Source organism: Protomyctophum bolini (genome assembly GCF_963924005.1).
Source record: "Protomyctophum bolini genome assembly, chromosome: 20".
Classification (NCBI taxonomy): domain Eukaryota; kingdom Metazoa; phylum Chordata; class Actinopteri; order Myctophiformes; family Myctophidae; genus Protomyctophum; species Protomyctophum bolini.
Genome location: NC_137881.1, coordinates 9,790,148 through 9,808,434, shown reverse-complemented (window position 1 = coordinate 9,808,434; position 18,287 = coordinate 9,790,148). Strand labels below are relative to the sequence as shown.

At 42.1% G+C, this 18,287-nt stretch overlaps 1 protein-coding gene across 1 annotated transcript in view; it reads left to right on the top strand.

Annotated features, from left to right (window-relative positions):
• Positions 1–2,573: 2,573 nt before the first annotated feature.
• The window catches only part of LOC308335948 (phospholipid-transporting ATPase ABCA1), a gene marked incomplete at both ends in the record, with an annotated part of 174,589 nt that continues 158,875 nt past the window's right edge, over positions 2,574–18,287 (top strand). Inside the window, 7 exon segments of the mRNA XM_080793173.1 lie at positions 2,574–2,639; positions 12,185–12,278; positions 12,931–13,072; positions 13,457–13,575; positions 16,542–16,556; positions 16,559–16,668; positions 17,548–17,748. Of these exon segments, the coding sequence (XP_080649299.1) occupies positions 2,574–2,639; positions 12,185–12,278; positions 12,931–13,072; positions 13,457–13,575; positions 16,542–16,556; positions 16,559–16,668; positions 17,548–17,748 (747 nt within the window).

Here is an 18,287-nt window from a genome sequence, read left to right as displayed (position 1 = left end):
GGCTTTTGTTCTTTGACTCGCTCCAGCTGCAATCAGAATCTTCATTTTACGTTATCTTCCACAGTGCCAGAAAGTACTTGAGCCTTTCTTGTACAGCACTCATCCTTGTATCATGCCACAGACAGTGGGACAGGCAGACGCACATGCACCCGCACACTCTTACGGTGTACTGTATGTATGGTGTGAGTGTACTTTACTGTAGGGACGTTGTTTACCCTTCACGCTTGACGTGATTGTGGCATATCGGCGGTTCCGAGCCGTCTTTCCCTTTTGGCGTGTTGGCGTGTTTCAAAGCACAGGGCTTGAAAGCTGTGCAAGCAATTGCAGCTGCATGCACACTCAATTATACAACCAAGACACATACGCACGTCATCCCAAACTGTCATGACATTCCAAAGACATGAAAAGCCAAGGAGGACGAAGGCAGGAGCTTCCAGCTATAAAGCAGAGAACAAATATTATGGTACAGGAAATAACCACTGTATGACAAGTGATTATTGTACAAATTGTTCATGCAAGAATCTGGATGATACAGATGTACTGTAACAGGCAAGGGGTAGTACACTTTTATTTCCTTGGCGTGCCTGCCTATGGTGCCTGTTGTATCATACTTTCTGTTTACCTGCGTCACCTGGTGTCAGTGGTGTCTGTGTAGACTGTACATTTTTGTAAAAAATATATATTACAATGCCAAATGGGAACATTCATTACCTTATGTAAAACTTAATGGGAAGTTGTTGCATCTATCCCACACACCACCAGTATACAATGTGGGAGGCACCTGGGATGTGTGGCGAAATAAAACTTCCACAAATATCATGCAAATAAAGGAAGACATGGCACTGAAGCGTAATAACAGCCCTACAAAGCTGTTGCCACCACATGCAGTGTGTTAGTTTCGTCTGAGTAGTTTGTACTTAGTCTTGTTACCGTTCCACTTACGTTCTCTAACTAGATTATTGAATGGCTTGCAGCCGTAGTGCTCGGGGACCCAATTCTCTAGCCCATTAGAGCCCTTATTTGACCGTTTGGACGTAGGGAAGCCTCATCTTTCCCATGACAGTAAATAAAACATCCATGAAGTAGCAGTAAATAATGTAAACACACAGAGGGAGATGGAACCTGCACAGGAAGAGGAAATGGAGCGTTAAAAAGTGCTACATTTGTCAGGGCATGCCCTGGGGCTAAAATGGCCCACCTCCTCCCTCTCCTACCTGCTGTGTCTCCATACTGAGAGTCCAAGCACTTCAAATAGCACTCCTCCATTGTTCTGTAGAATTTCAGAAACCATTTGGCGATCTAGACTAGGAATTTGTCCCAGTAGCTACCCTCGATCAGTCCCATAATGGAAAAACCAGGTCCTCCGGCCCTGGTTTCCAGAGCATGGGGCTAAATATGTATTTCTTTACAACATTTTATAGCGATTTACTTTTTTATTATTTACTATAGTCCTACTAGACCCCAAGAAACTACATCTGGCCACAAAAGATCACGGGATCTACTGAATGTGTCGATACTGAGCCTATGACACACAGTGGCTTCCCCCCAGTAGGCCTCCTTCACATTCAGTAGATCCTGTGATCTTTTGTAAATAATAAAAAAAGAAAACGCAATTAAATGTTGTAAAAAAATACATATTTAGCCCCATGCTCGAAGGCCCCCGCCCCCCTTGTCAAAAACGGCTAAAATCCCTAAAACGAAAGAAAGCAGCAAATGAAAAAAAAATGAACACTCATCTTTTACTTTCTCTAATAACAACCTAAAACATGAACCGTGGTTGAAAAAAACTAAAGTTGTCCTTAAGTAAATAAGCATAAGACGTGTAGACCTAAATGGGTGGTGAGGAAAGGACAGGCTAAATCAATGATGTTACCATAATCTAATGAGAGGCTGTCTATTGCAAAATTGCATATTTAATAAAGGTCAGTCCACGAGTGTGAAATGCCATGCCAGATCAATTTGTTTATTAACTGTTTAATCAGTGTGCAGACACCAGTAAAATCTGCAGTTAATGTTTTATTACAATCCTTGGTCCCCACCAAAAGTCATCTAGTTACCCATGAATTTCATTTAATTTACTGCTCACTGGTAACCCAAGCTATCCATAAATGTAATGAGTTTTTGTAGCACAGTGGTGGTCATGAGACAAAGAGCTTGTCACGAGACTATGCACATCCAGGCCCACATTACAAAATATTGTTTAATGTTTTTGCACGGGAATGAATTGGCTTGCAATACAGTACATTAAGTAAAACCACTCCATGATTTGCGGATAAATTATCCTTCTAGTATAAACTCTACACCAAGAGCCAATGGGCAGTCATCACATGTGGAGACGGAACAGAGCCCAGTGTTGCGCCTTGTCGCTGAGCGGAGGCGATAATAATTCATAGAACAGGTGCTGCACCGTAAGCCCCAAGGCCTGGGGAAGTGAATGATTAGTGGCATTCCCCCATGATGCATTGCTCCTCTGTATTAAAACCAAACTCTGCCTTTTATTCCCTCCAGGGTTTATTAAGTGGGCCAGTTGCCATAGCGACGCGTTGGCAGGATATTGGCCGGGATAAGACGTAATGGGTCTCCTGGCGCAGTTCACTCTTCTCCTGTGGAAGAACTTCACTCTCCGGAAGAGACAAAAGGTACCGTATGCTTGTCCCTGGTCCACCCCCCCCCCTCCCGCCACCCCGCCGCAAAGCGACGTATATCTGCTGAAGTCGGTCAAGGATGGAGGCAGAGCGGGGATGCTGTCCCAGGGTTGTGTGTTTAGGGAGGGTTGCGGAGTTATTCGTGGCAGGGGGAGAGAACAGGGGGATTTGCCAGGAAAATGGTCCCCTATTAAAGTAAGCTGCCTTTAACTCCCTCAGTAGAGACTAGAGAGTGGGAACAAATCTCACCCTAATGCCAACCAATTCAAAGTGTCACCCTCGATTTTTTTTTTAGATGTGTATGTGCATGTCTACGTTGCCTGTGTTTTAACTTTTTTTTTAAACTCTGTCTGCAAGTGGGGTCTGATGGGACCAGAGTGAGGAATCTTAAATGGTTTGTTTGAAGGTCAAACTCTCTTGTCAGGCTCTTCTTAACAACTGGCTGTGTCATCTCCACCATGTTTTATTGCCCCTATTCGTACAACTCTATTACTAGGCAATTAAGTCTTATTTATTTAATTATTTAATTTGACTCCTTATTAATAGTTTTGATGACTGCACCAGTGCACCTAAGGATGAATACAAAATGAATAATCAGAGGGGGTGCAAATTATGATGGGCAGTTTCTGCTGTCAAAATATGAAGAAAGAAAACGCTGTTTTAAATAGACACTCATGTCTATTTATGTTAAGGTGTGATTTGGGTCCTTAAGTTGAACAAAGTTGCTTAAAAGGCACTCCAAACACGCTTTGCTTGAGGATTTGTCTCAAAGCTTTTCAGGTTTCAAATTGTAGGTGGCAACGAAACACGGTATCATAGGCGGCGGGTGTGTAAAGCTAGGGAAGGCTTAGCCTTCCCAAAAATTATGCTGGGTACTTTTTTAAATATATATAATATATGTGCGCAGCATTATATAGAAGGCTATTGTGTGTGTAGTGTGTGTGTGTGTGTGTGTTGTCGCTGCTCCCTGGTGATCGCTGATCGGGTAGGTAGGCTATACAGCAACTGGCCTAATCAGCATAATATTATGATTGGCTACTATTGGTATGTCTGTAAACCTCGTCCTTCCAGTCGCTTTGTAGCAAACAGTAGCGCTGGTTTGTTTTGGGAAACAGCAAAACGCTAAATGTATTTTTCAAGGCAAAGATAAAGTAATTCAGAAGAAGAAGCTGTGACTCCTGTGAGTCGGCTCTCAGAACTCAGCACCACCAGTGCCTGCACGGTAGGGTTTAATATTTTCCCGCATTTGGCTCATTTTAATTCCCGGGAATTTGCGGACCTTTTCCCGGGCTCCCGCGGGAATTCCCGTCAGAAAAAAAACAAAAGAGAAGGGGAAAAAAGTGCCCACCAAAATGCATTTATATGTATAGATACTTCATATGTTCAATAGAATTGATATTTTTTGGTTGAAAACGTTTTATTTGAACGAAATATGAACATATAGCCTGCAATAAAATAATGTTATAGGCCTACTACGCTATTCAGAAAACGTGACACTTAAGGAGTTTGCACTAATTTGACTGTCGAAGCACGGGGGGGGGGGATAAACGACCTCACGTCTTTCTTTCACATTTAGCTATAGGTCTTTCACCCTTTGAGCAGTGGTGCTGGGTCCCCTTCTCCACTGCAGATAATTTGATCATCCCGCTTTGTACTTTATGAAAAGTCCGATTGGGTGTTAAAATAGCCAGCACGGCCAGTGCGCAGCACAGCACACTGATGATTAGTGATTATTAGAGAGAGAGAGAGAGAGAGAGAGAGAGAGAGAGAGGGAGAGAGAGGGGGGCTGTGTGCTGGTGGTTACTATATAAAACAAATTGTAGCCTATACTCATCTTTGTTTGTGTTCCGTTTCACGTTATTGCTGACTGCTGAGTGACGCACACATGCAGGCAAAAGCCAAAAGGGGTTTAGAAGTGATAATGTCCATCACGGGGAAAGGATCCTCCTCGCTCCATCGGTAAAACCCTCCTTTTCATACTCTATGGGTAAAACACACTTCTCAGTTCTCACAGAGACTGATTAGGCTAAATGATTGACAAGTGCAGCAGCTTTGTCAATCTTTTGTTTTTGTCAACGGCTGATTCGGTCTGGTTATTAGCCAGGCTAGCAGCTTTAGGAGCGTGCCTGAAGATGTCCAACACAGTTCTGGAGAGAGTGACTCGGTGCTTTGCCTGTGTATCTGGTTAATTGCGGGAGGATGCAGGATTCGCAGAGTCCCGCTGATTTTATCTTGACCGCCCGTGTCCGCCCGCAGGTATTTAAATACCGCCCGTGCCGCAAACATTTACGTTGGGTCCCGCTGACTCCCCGTTACAGCCCAGTGTGATCCATAATTCCATATAAATATCATCAAACATGTTTGAAAATGATGGGAGGGTTTAGATTGGACATTTGAGCACTCATAGATCAGCTGGGGAAAGAACATGCACTGTGTGAAAACTCCTTTAGTGTAATTTCCAAAAAGAAAAAACAACACCTCCGGGATGACGGGTCCCGAAGAAATTTTCGGTCGGGAATTTGCGTGCCCTATAACCGGGAGGCCCGTAATCCCGGGATCCCGGCATTAAACCCTACTGCACGGTTCACAGTTCACACCACTGCAGCAACACTGACACGTTCAGCGGAGTGGCTGCTGTCTCTGTGCCGTCTGTGAAGAGCCATGAGCCGGGACTCCCGGGAGGGGCAGCAACACCGCCGGGTAATCTACACAGACTAGTGAGACTACACACTGACTCGAGAAAAGACCCATATCGTCCAAAATAGGCTGATCAGTCGTTGTCTGTGTATAGGCTAATTCATTGGTAAAAGTATGCTAAATAACTCATTTTTAGACCATTTGGGAAATAAATAAATCTGCGGCGGCGACAGTCTCCCCCCCCCCAGCCCCCCAACGCAATTCTGTAGCCTACCCAAAGGTAAAATGCACCCGCCGCCTATGCACGGTATTAACAAACTCCCACAGTTTCTAAAACGTGAGTCCTGATAATAAAACATCATAAAAAGCTTACAGTACGTCATAGTCATAAAACATCATGGGCATCATAAACCTGAATGTTATCAGTGTCACCTGTTGGACACATTGCATGTGGAAGCATGAAATACCAGCAGTGGAAGAAGTACAGTACTCACATTATTTTACTTGAGTAATAGTAGAAATACTGCAATGCAGACATACTCTGATCCGTTAAGTAACAGTCTGATAATCTAAATTTACTTTAGTAAAATTACAAAAGTATTTTTTGGCATCAGAATATATTTACAGAAAGTACCACAAGTAAAGTTGTCATTATGTAATGTAGAATGTCCCATTTCACAAAAATGTTTATCAAAACAAATCTTTTGAAAATAGCAGATCTACAAGAACACATCGCTTTTTCAGTTGTACATCTGCTATTTTCAAATAGGTATGAATCGGTTAATGCATGTTTTGTAATAATAATAAAGATCTATGAAGTAACTAGTGACTAAGTTTTTAAATAATTGTAGTAGTGGAGTAACAAATTATAATATTAGCCCCTGAGATGTAGTGGAGTAGAAGTGAAAGTACTGAAAATGTATATCGGTGCATACACAACCAAGAATAAACCTGGCGTTAGCTCATAGCACAGTAGCAGCCATTATTCCTTTACGCCGGCCAATTACCGCAAGGCAAGAGCCAAGAGACATGTGTGAAGTCGCGTCAGGTAATCCCCACCTAGCCTACAACTACTTCTGTGAACCGAATTCACCTGCGGCCTTGTCTTTTTCATAAATGTTATCTGTACTTAGGCTCAATAGGCTGTCGTGAAAGTTTTCAAAGTTTCAACACCAAACTAGTAGTAGTAGGTGGTGTTGTTGTTAATTAGCAAGCTGGACATTGAATGTTTCATTTATTTATCCTTGTGTTGCGCTTGTTTTCACAGAGGTTTTTATTTTTGTTGTTTCTCATAAGCACATACTGTATGTCCGTTGTGCTTCAACTACACAGCCATCTGCCTTGCCTTCTGTGTGCACTGACTGCGCCCGCTCCTTACCAGCCCCTCCCACCCCTCACTGGGGAAAAGTTCGGGAGGAAAACAAGCGTCTGACCTACTGTATGTCAGTCACTCAGTAATCGATGACATATCTATTATGTACATTATATAGGGTATGAAAACAAGTTGGGTATGTTTTCACCTTCAGCCCTATCCGAACTACGTTGAATTCCATTAAAAAAGTCATGTAAAATATTTCAAATATATTATGGCAAAACTCACGCACGCGCACGCACGCGCACGCACGCACGCACGCACGCACGCACGCACGCACGCACGCACGCACGCACACACACACACACACACACACACACACACACACACACACACACACACACACACACACACACACACACACACACACACACACACACACACACACTTCAGCTGGATTTTGACTGCACCTTTTGCACTACACCACATAAAAATAGCTACCGTTTCCATTAAAAGTACCTCCTCTCAAATCCAGTGGCAGTAGCTGAATCCTCTTCAGACATTCTCCACACATTCTCCACTGCATGTGAAGCTGTTCACATAAAGTTTACCTAACTTTGCTACTACAGGGAAAACATTCATATTTATTTTTTATTCTTTGAATGCTCTTTCTTATTCTATCCCTTTGTTTGCTGTGCTTGCTGTGTTTTGTTGTTTTGAACGCTATCTACAGTACAGTATATGCTGCTGCATTGTCTGTAAGGAAACCAAACTAAAATAAGTTTGTTTTACTCGTGTACCTGCACACAAGATGCAACAATAAAGTACAACCTTGAACCTTGAACTGCACATGGACTTTTCCATATGGGCACAAAAGGGACACAGACAGACAGACGGTTACTCTGACAAGTTAACGGGTATAATGTGTCTTGCATAACATGGTGCATGGTGCATGCATTTCCCACGGGCACCGTTCTAGTACATATTAATTTGGGGTCCTTCATTCAAGGTTCAAGGTTCAAGTTTATTTAGTGTCCCCGAAGGGCAAATTGGGTTTCAGCATAGACAGTACATTAAACAATGAATGAAACGGTACAAACAAACAAACAGTTCACATAGCGGATACCAGAGTACAAGGTGCACACAACCATTAAAGTGCAGGCGTTAAAGCGCTATGCGATGGGTCATAAAAGTGCATGTGCATAGACAATAGACATAGGCACGAGAGAATACAGGGGGCTCACAAGCGAAGGCCGGATGGGAGAAGGATGTACTCTCCGTATAGTGGGTGAGCAGCATCAGATCGGATACACAGGTCTTTGTTAAGTACCTGTTTCTTAAAGATTTGGTCTAGGCCGTTCATTTGTGAGCCAATGATTTTAGAGGCAACTTTTACAATTTTCCCTTGGGAATTTTTGTCTCTGATGCAGAGATTACCATACCAACAGATAATGGAGAAATAAATGACGGACTCGATGTAGGCACACCCATTGATGTGAAAAAGTTTGAGAATCACGTACCGCTTTAGAACATACTGTAGCCGCATGGCTCACTGAACAGTATATTCTGTGGAAGATATTTTTGATAATTTATAGGCAGATATGATCATTTCACAGAGCTGCAATGCTTTCTGTGGTAGTTTGTTCTTTCATTATTTTTTGTTTATCCTGGCAGTAATCATAAGAGCATTTAACATCATCTACCCACTTGTTTGGTCTCTGTTAACCCACGAGGAACAAAACATCGTCGTGATCATTCATCCGTGTTTTCAAGGCAATTATATGAATGTCTCACCAAGCATTTTAAGACCTTGTAACATACTGTAGCCATGAAGATTATTTTATGGCCCAGTCATTCACTTAATTTCTATTCTTGGAGGGTTCGCTGGTGTCCAATGTAAGATTCCCATGGAGTCAGACATTGAGACTGTCCACATGAACACTCTGTTCTACTGTACCTTTTCGCTGAGAGGCCAAGGCGAGGTATTTCAGTTTACCTTGGCAGTTCACATCAAATCCATCCACATTGTGCAGTTCTCAAGCCACCTAACTTATGAAAGGGAAAAAACGCTATGTTGCTATGGTACTGTAGCCCAGTCTGTACACATTATGACAGATCTCTACCTATCCAGTGCTTTACTTAGGCCCCATTTAGACTGCAGTCAAATACAGTCAAACCCGATTTTTGGCCCGACTGTTCACACTGCATTTGCATCAATGATCTGTGTTCAGACTTACACTACATCAACTCAAAGCCACCCTGCGTTAACTTGACATATCTGCTTTGGTTACCTTGGTAACGAGTCCGCCGTGACGTAGAGCAGGCGCTAGTTGATTACTTTCAGGAAATGCGATGGAAAACGGACTTCTCAGCTCGCCATCTACACCGTAGCACACATGCTGAACTATTGTTTTATTTTCATCACACCCCTTGCCGCTCTCGTAAATAAAAATGCAATTATCATGCTCTGAAATGATGTCAGTGGTGCTCTGGTTGCGCTGCATGTTACTTTTTGGACGGTTTGATATGCAACTTGAGTGGTTTACTGCGCTGCCTCAGACTGAGCCTCATCTTTAGAAATCACAAATCAGATTTGAATCAGATTTGAAACCACCTGAAACTGGCTCAAGTACGATTTGCACAAATCGGATTCCACGTGACTTGTTTGTTCAGACTTCAATAAAACAAATCAGATTCCAATCTGGATATGGCACAGATCTAATTTAGGCTGGATTTGGCTGCCATTCTAAATGGGGGGCCTTATAAATGCAATAAGTTGAGGAATGAGGAGGATGTGTCATGCTAATCCACATCATTAATGAGGCTGCAACCAAGGTGTTCATGATCCAATGTTGTGAGGGAACTCAACTGACTTTGACTCCACTAAGCAGGTCAACCCCGGAGATGATGGCGGGTTCACTGTGCGAGAAGATCATGTCAGTGGGGAGTGGAGGCTCTGGATGCGAGTTGGGGCGGGCGGGGTGGTATGTTGCTGCTGTACTGAGGTCCAAAGGGACTTGTGAGAGCCTAGATGAGGGTGGGAGTGAGGTGAAAAGGTGAGGCGCACTGCGCATTGTAGTATCTCTGGCGGAGACCTCCACCGTGTATGCCTTGTCAAGCCTTTCGCGTTGCTCGAAACACTTAAATTGCCTGCTGCACTCACTGCCTTCATTGCGCTTTCATCATTGGAATCTTACAATAGTTTCTCACCCCTTTACTTTCACTCGTGCATTTGCGTTGACTTTCCCTTCAAGAAATGATGGTTCCTCTGTGTGTGTGTGTGTGTGGGTGCGTGCGTGCGTGCGTGCGTCCGCATGTGTGGGGAGAAAGGATTCTGTTTTGATGATCAAGAAACTTTAAATTCTAACCTGTTCTGCTGATAGAGCTCACTTGGAGGAGACTGGAAGTGTAAACATTCAATACTTTGAGGTTTTCTTATTTTAAGTTGGTTCTTTATTTATTGTTTTCATTTCTCCCAATGTGACTGACCATGCAAGCAGGGGATTTAGTGGATAAACTAGTGGATCAGTGGAAAAGTGTAGTGAGTGATACATAGAAGCAAGGAGGTGGCCTGCTAGGCACAAAATGATGTGCATGTTTTTGGGACTTTTAGAGAGCTGTGTTTTTGGCATTGGACATTGGAACAATATAAAAATATATTTTATGCTATGTAAACAAAAGTTGCACAGGGTATACAGTATATGACAAAAAACTTAAATATACAAAGTAAAATTGCAGAAATAGTCGATCGACAAGATCACAATGCGTCACATTGTGATGTGTTCTGAGATGGTAGATTTTGTGATTCAAAATGGGAACGATTATGACAATTATTGCAATTAGAAGATTATGTAATACTTGTGACAAGCCTATTGATACACCTGGGGAAATCTAAATGACTGGGCTCGGATGGTGGAGAAAACCAGCGCTAACCAACCTCCACCACTAGCTGAAATCCAATTCTGGTACTGTTCCAATATGAAGGAAAATGCTTCAAGTCTTTAGTGAGTCATGTAGCAAAAAGATACATACACTGTGATAGACAAAGGCAAAGGTGATAGACAGAGGCAAAGGTGTGGGTGCTCGCTGAACTACGCAGTCACACCACAATGGGAATGAAAAACCAAACACACATGCACACACCCACACACATGCATTTATCCTCTATCCAGTTGGCCCTAGGGCGCCAACGAGTGCATCCCGAGATTGCTGGCAAAAATAGAAAATAGAACCCGAACACCAAAATGCCTTATGAGAACAAGCACAGCGGGCTGAGCCAGCGATCACTACCGTCACCGGTGATAGCTGTAGTTCTCCAGGCCAGGGCTATAGAACACGCCATGCACTGAGGGCAGGAAGTATAGTACAGTAAGTATAGTAGATGTATAAAGCTAGTTAAGCCATAGTCATTAATCTCAGTGGGACGGCCTTGCTGTTATCGATGGCCTGCTGTGTCAAAGGAAGCGAGCACCTGAAAAGATGGTGTTAAAAATGTGTGTGAGTGTGCAGTGTAAAAAAATATGAAATATTTTTTTTAAATGCACCCACCGCTCCAGAAACGTGGCTCTGAGTAGCGATGCACACTGGAGGATCTCATGGGGCAAAGGTGGCAGGCGTTCAACTCGGCTGAGAAAAAGTGAAACGGGTAGAGATAGACCCTATATACACCGGACAACCCTCACACTGGGGCATCAGAGCCTCTGGGCCCTGGAGAAGGGAGGCACATGTCTGCCCCATCATCCTGGGACTGACTTTGTGTCGAGTGAGTGGGTTACTGGGGACAGTAGAAAACCTCAGGTGGAGGCTATGTAACATCCCGGGCTGTTTGACTAGCTGAGGAGAGATTCCTAGCATGGCCAGTTTGGCCACATTTTTTTAGTTTTATTGTGTTGTTATTCGCCATAGGGAATGTGTTGGATTAATGTGTTATGCTGTTATATCATTTATTTTGTAAGTGTATAATTTGGTTGGACTAACATGAGAGATAGTGGCAACTAAAGGCAGCAGCTCTCTTCCTTCTGTGCCATTATGAGAGACTTGTTTGGTACTTTGTAGGTTTTACTAAGGTGTTCCTAAAAACATCATGACTGCTTTTATATCATAAACCCACCTGTCATTACCATATTTTGTTATGTAATGTTATTTAATTAATTATTTTGTTAGGCCTTATATTCTCAATAACTGTGATAGCTATTGTTTCAAATTATCATCTTTTCAAAAATGTTTCTTTGTTGACCATTTCATATTCAGAATTACTGTAACTGTTGTTACATCACATAAGGTGCAAACAAGTCGGTGAAAAATAGTGTGCAAGCTCTCAATAATTAAGGTACACTAATAATAAGAATATGGAAGGAAGAGAGAATTGAGGTGAAAGTTACACATACTGTAACACAGAACAGGTCAAATAAAAATATACAAAGTCCAAGATATATATATATATTGTAGTATCTTATATACATTTTGTTTGAGTCTGAACATGGCATTTAAGTTCAATAAAAGCTTTTTGTTACCCTACTAAACAAGCTTGATTTCATGATGTTTTATGCATTATGTTTTATAACAAACGATGTACTTCTACTCTCTGCAGGTGCGCCTGGTGGTTGAAGTGGTATGGCCTCTGTTTCTCTTCGTCATCCTGGTGTGGGTGCGGTCCACCAATAAGCTTGTGTACCAAGGCCAATGTAAGTATAAGCACTTGATTATGTCTATTTACTTAGAGGATAACGTTACACAACACATCTACAGTATATTTGACAATATCACACACAATCAATGAATGAAAAACAATAGGGTCTGAAGTGTGACTATTTTCATGTTGGATCATGTTATTAACTTTTTTCTCAGAGAAAACCAGCACTCACGGAACTCTCGTTTTAAGGCACTTTTAATTATTATTTTAATCAGTTTGCATGGTATGCCGCAGTACAATGAACGTGTTTCGGCGCTCAAGCCTTCATCAGCGTTGTCATGTTATTAATTCAAATGTATTTTCTAAAAAATATTTTTTTTATAATGCAATACTCTTACAGCACGGTACAGTGAGTCTTGTGGGTTCTAATCTACTCTCTGACCTGTGTCTCATGTCTCGTGTCTTCCTGCATGTCATTCTGTGTACTGTCCAATAACAAGCCACAGCAGCAAGGGGCGGGGATGAAAAATGGTCTGAGATGCTGATGTAGAGACGCCACCATGTCTGACGGAAAACGATGATCTAATAATAATATGAAAGATATCCTGCCGTACCTGCATCACCGTCCTCATATTTCCCCAACTACTGAAAATTAGACCCTGCACCTGGCAGGTGAATAAATCGTGTTCTCTCTCTTCTTCAAGGTCATTATCCAAATAAAGCCATGCCGTCAGCTGGCGTGCTGCCCTGGCTCCAAGGCATGATGTGCAACCTGGACAATCCCTGTCTGAGCTCCCCTACCCCGGGGGAAACCCCCGGCCAAGTCAACAACTACAACAACTCCATGTAAGTACAGCAGCGCTGGCCTGGGCCGTGGCTCAGCGGTCCAGGCACCTTGGCCGCTAGCCAGAGTCTGGCAGTGTTGCCGCGGGTTCGACTCCCGATCCCGACGGCCTTTACCCCATCTCTCTCTCCCATTTCTCTCCCCCATTTCCTGTCAGCCTACTGTCCACTTTATTTGGATAAATACCAGTGATTGGATTTGTACTGTTAGATATACCAGCATGATCCGTAGCAAAAATATCTGATCTGAGCGTTGCAATGCTGTTGTGAGCTTATATTTCAGGTATGTGACACGATAATGGTCCCTACAGACTGTAGGAGTTTTCAAGTTGTCTGCGAGTTATCGTCATGTATTTCACACTACAGGTTCTGTTTCTGTTTCACCAGAATTGCAGGGATATTGATTGAGCTGCAGACACTGCTGGTGAACAGATCCATCCTCGCCAACGTCCGCTTGCTGGCAGATGATCTGGACCAGTGGAACTCAGTGCTACTACCACTTAATGGTAAGTTATTATGAATGGGATATTTCATAAATACATTTGGCTACATTTGGTCGATCTTTTTTTCTTTTTTGAGGGGCGCTAGCCCTTCCTATAAGCTATAGTGTAGATTTTTGTCCTAACTCAAACATAAATTCTCCATTGACAATGAATGGAGAATTTATGCCATATGTACAGACGAGCAAATCGGCTATTTTTGTCCTACACAAAGTTAAATTCCCATTCCCACATGAGAATGTACGTCATGTGTCTGAGCAAATCGGAATTTTAGTTAATTTCCCATTGAAATTAATGGAACGTTTACGTCATATGTGTCTGAACGAATCAACATGTTATGTCATGATGATGTACGATGATAAGAGCACCCCTCACTTCACACGGTGGTTTTAATTAAACTATTTACAAAATAAAGTTAGCTTTGCTAAGTTCCAACTTCCTTGAGGTCGTGGTCATTAGTACCAAAATATTTATTTTGTTGCGCACCACAAGCATAATGGATATCCAGTTGGTTGCTTTGGGGTGAGTCAGAGTAATAGCACGGAACCTGGCAAAGACCAACATGGGTCAAAGCGCAAAATTATCATTTTCTGTGGACGGAACATAAATTATGAAATTCCATTGCCAGCAAGTAATGTTGCAGAAGTAATTGGACCAGTACATGCTCAGTCTCATCCACAATCACTTTGCCACGTCTTTGCTATGATCCTCCATCAAACAAAGTAGCCCCATCATGTGGATGACAAGTTGGAGGATTTGTTATTCTCCCTTATCCCTCAAAAACAATGCTGCATGATTATTTATGATGCAATTTGTTGTGCAGACTGACAGATCGTTTGTCTTGATAAGTTGCTACTTTGCATTAGGCTCATTTAGCCTGATGATATTCAGATTTTCATAAGGCACCTAATTTGCAAATAGGCAAGGGAGGAGGGATGGAGAGGGGGGGGGGTCTGCCATTCAATAAACGGCTTGCAGTCCATTTGCATTTTGGGGTCGCTGGCTTGTAATATACAAGATTAAATCCATCAAAGATCTAAGCCTGAGCATAATTAATGGGAATACATCGTCGGAGGAGAGAGCACAAAAGGTCATTACCGAGAACGGGGAACAGAGTGATATCAAAGGACCAGGGTGACAAAGGTGATTGTGTTGTCCCTTTTTCAATGAGGGTTGATTAAAAGCCTGAGGTGGTCACTTCAATCAGAATGAAAGAAAAAAAAAGTACCCTCCGGAGCATAATACTGCCTCCCCACTCTCTCACCCTGTTCATGAAGGCCGGTGGTACTGCAGTCCTGAAGGACATGATAATAAAAAGTTGTAATCATGTAAGTAGGTAGTCAGTGTATCCAATAGAGTGATTCATTCAACGCAGTATTGAATTGTTAAAGGTATATTCAGTGATTTCACTTAATTCAAATATCACTTATTTTTTTGTTTTGTTGTGATAATCCTCCCTACTATAGAGTGTGCTGACCATATAACGCGTTCCTCCCTGTCCCCAGTGAGCCCGTGGAGTCAAAGAACTTTTTAGGCTAGGTGGCCAAGTCTTCTTCCAATCAGGATGAGGGGGGCCTTCCTCCAATCATGATCGAGTGGGGGCGGGCCTTGGTGTGCGTGCTGTTGGCCTGTCGTGTCTCCCCCCCCCCCCCACTGTAGTGCTTGTGCACATCTTGTTACCGGGCGGACCGGGTTTTTTTCCAAATCACCCAAATCACTGAATGCTCCTTTAAATACTGTATATTTTTTTATTTCTTTTAACATTTATCTTAATAAAACCTTATGTAGCCCAAGGTCAAAATAAAACACCCTCAGCACATCTCTAGTACAAACATCTGGCATTGGTAATTGACTGACTTTCATGTATTACACTTTACAAAGTGCTGATTTAATTTAATTATGCATCCTTTAGTCTTATCGGCAGCATATGCTCGGAGTGCCACAGAGCAGCACAATGCACAAGTTCAACAGATACGAAAGGATGTAGACGGAAACAGCAGGGTCTCTTGGCTCTGGAAATTTACAGCCATTCTCTTTGTCAAAGGGGAGGATGATAACATTGAACAGACGATTGGTTTGATGCTGGGTCTGCTAAATTGCAGCTATCTGTGGATGACTAATCAGGAGAAAATGTCTGGTTAACAAACTGATACATGTTTATGGACATGTGCACTGTCACCCACTCATGCTTCTCCAGCTTTCCGCCCATTTTTGCACCAATTATACAAGGCTTTAATTTCTGCATCATGCACTCAGAGAGTGTGACCGTGTGCCATTCAAAGCAATGGGCAATCAGAATCAGTTTAGTAATTTCTTATGCAGTACATTCCTTTTCCCAGAATTCCAGAACATAAAACATTTGTTGTTTCTGAGGACATATCCTTCTTGTGAACACCACAAGAGTCCATTTTTGAGGGGCGCTAGCCCCTCCTATATTCAGCTTTTCGTCACAACACGCAATCACATTTGCCATTGACAATGAAAGGAGAATTTACGTCATAGTTGTGTCTGAACAAGTCAGGTTTTTTGTGCATCACAAACATTAAATAACACTGACAATGAAAGGAGATATATATATATATATATATATATATATATATATATATATATATATATATATATATATATATATAAATATATATATAAATAACATTGATTTTTTTTTAACAAAACTAAAAGGTAATAACATAAGTTGACAAATAATTCATGAGGAAGTATATTCACTTTTTTATTGGATGATGTACGATGATAAGAGCGCCCCTAACTTTTGTGATTGTTTTACACACTAAGCGTAAAGTGAACACTTGAGAAAGATTTGACTGTGTTAAAATCTGCATTTTGTGCAGTGATAAGGATATTCTGTTTTTCCTTTTGGGGTAAGCCTATACAGTACGTCTTTGCTGCTCATTTCTTCAAATTATAGCCAAGATGCCGCCCTTGTTCTCACTCTCTGCCTTCTATTCCTGTTTAAGGTCAGCCTGTGCGTCTGGGAGCATTCTGAATGACAATGAAACATTTACAACATATCTGAGAGAGGACTTGTCCGTGCCTCTGACTGTCATCCAGAGTCTGATGGCTGCAAACATCCAACTGAAGCCAGTAAGAACCTGCTTACATGCTCTACACACCAGTTGTTCTCAAACATTTTCATGTCAAGGACCCCCAAATTGATCCCCACTTGAAAAGATTTTGTGCCAGTGCCCTACAAGAGAACATATTTTCAACATAACATTGTTCGAATATAGTCCCAAAATTTAATGCTTAAATTTAAACAGTTTGTCGTCTTCCTGGGGACCCTCAGGAACCCCCCCTCAGGAACCTGTGGATCCCTGGGCCACACTTTGGGAACTACTGCTCTACACATAGCACACTAATTGTCTACATTTGTCAAAAATAGCAGATCTACAAGCTCACAACATCCACCACACAAACACATTTTTGAGTGGCGCTAGCCACTCCTATAGACAGCTATGTGTGTCCCTGGCTCTGTCTGTCTGTCTGTCTGTCTGTCTGTCTGTCATAATGTGCCTCTTTACGTCATATTGTCTCTATTGTTAATGGCGTTTAATGTTTGTGTTTGCACCGTTTGTTTTACATCACCATTACATCACCTAATCAACATGAGTTAGACTTTAATATATTAGTGCCTCTCACTTCACACGGGTGTGATTTTTTTGAAACATAAGGCATTACATTCTGTGTATCTCTCTCGTGGTCAGTAGTGACCTCTGGCTGGATGTACATACATGGCCATTTTAGTTTTTGCTTGAAGAGATAAGAAAAGCTGGAGTAAAGCAAAACAATGTGCATTAATAATGCATGAACTTGACATCTAACCTACAACGCAAGGTTTGACGGCAGCTGAAAAGGGCAAAGAACCGGTGCAACGGCTAACGTCAAGAAAACAAATGTTGTATAAATAAAATATGGATGGAAATATAAAACTGCCAGGTTGGTTAGCTGGAATTTGTTCTTCAGGTGATGGGTGTCCCGCAGCCAGGAGACCTGGAGAGCTTCCTCTGTGACGGAAGCAACCTGGATGAGTACGTCCAATTCAACAGCCTGGCTGAGAAGGAGGCCTTTCAAAATGTCAGCTGTTATTCGCTCACTCCACAGCAGCTGAGCAACACCCGGCAAGTCTTACTCCAGAATCTGGACATGGGAAAAGTGGTCACTCAGGTACAGTAACTCAATTTCCTTTGTATCCTTTTAGATTATTATTTTTTGCCTGAAATGTGTGCTTTGTGACCTCACTGATCAACACCAATTGTGAATGTAGGTTGCCTTGGAAAAGCAAACAAAAGCTTTCTCAACGCGTATGGTGTGCAGTACACACCATGTACTGCACACCAACTTTTGTGGTTCAAAAACGGGTTTTCAAAATTGCCTTTTTGCATACTGCAGTGCTGTACTTTCCCATGCCAAGCCAACCGAATAGCAGACAATAATTGAAACCATGTATTAGATGAAGGACTTCTGTAATGATTTACTGTACATTCAAACAGGCATCCACATTTCCCTTACCCAGATTGTACTCTAAGACTAAATATACAAAAAGGGTCCCAGGTCATTTGTGCTGTACATTTATTGTCAAGTTCTTTCTAAACTTTTTGACCTAAAAACGATGCAAGTCGGGAACAATGCAAGTTGAAAACCACATCTGTATCTGTCCTCTTTAGTCTATTTCTGTATTGGTCTGCTGTGTGTCCCCCTTTTAT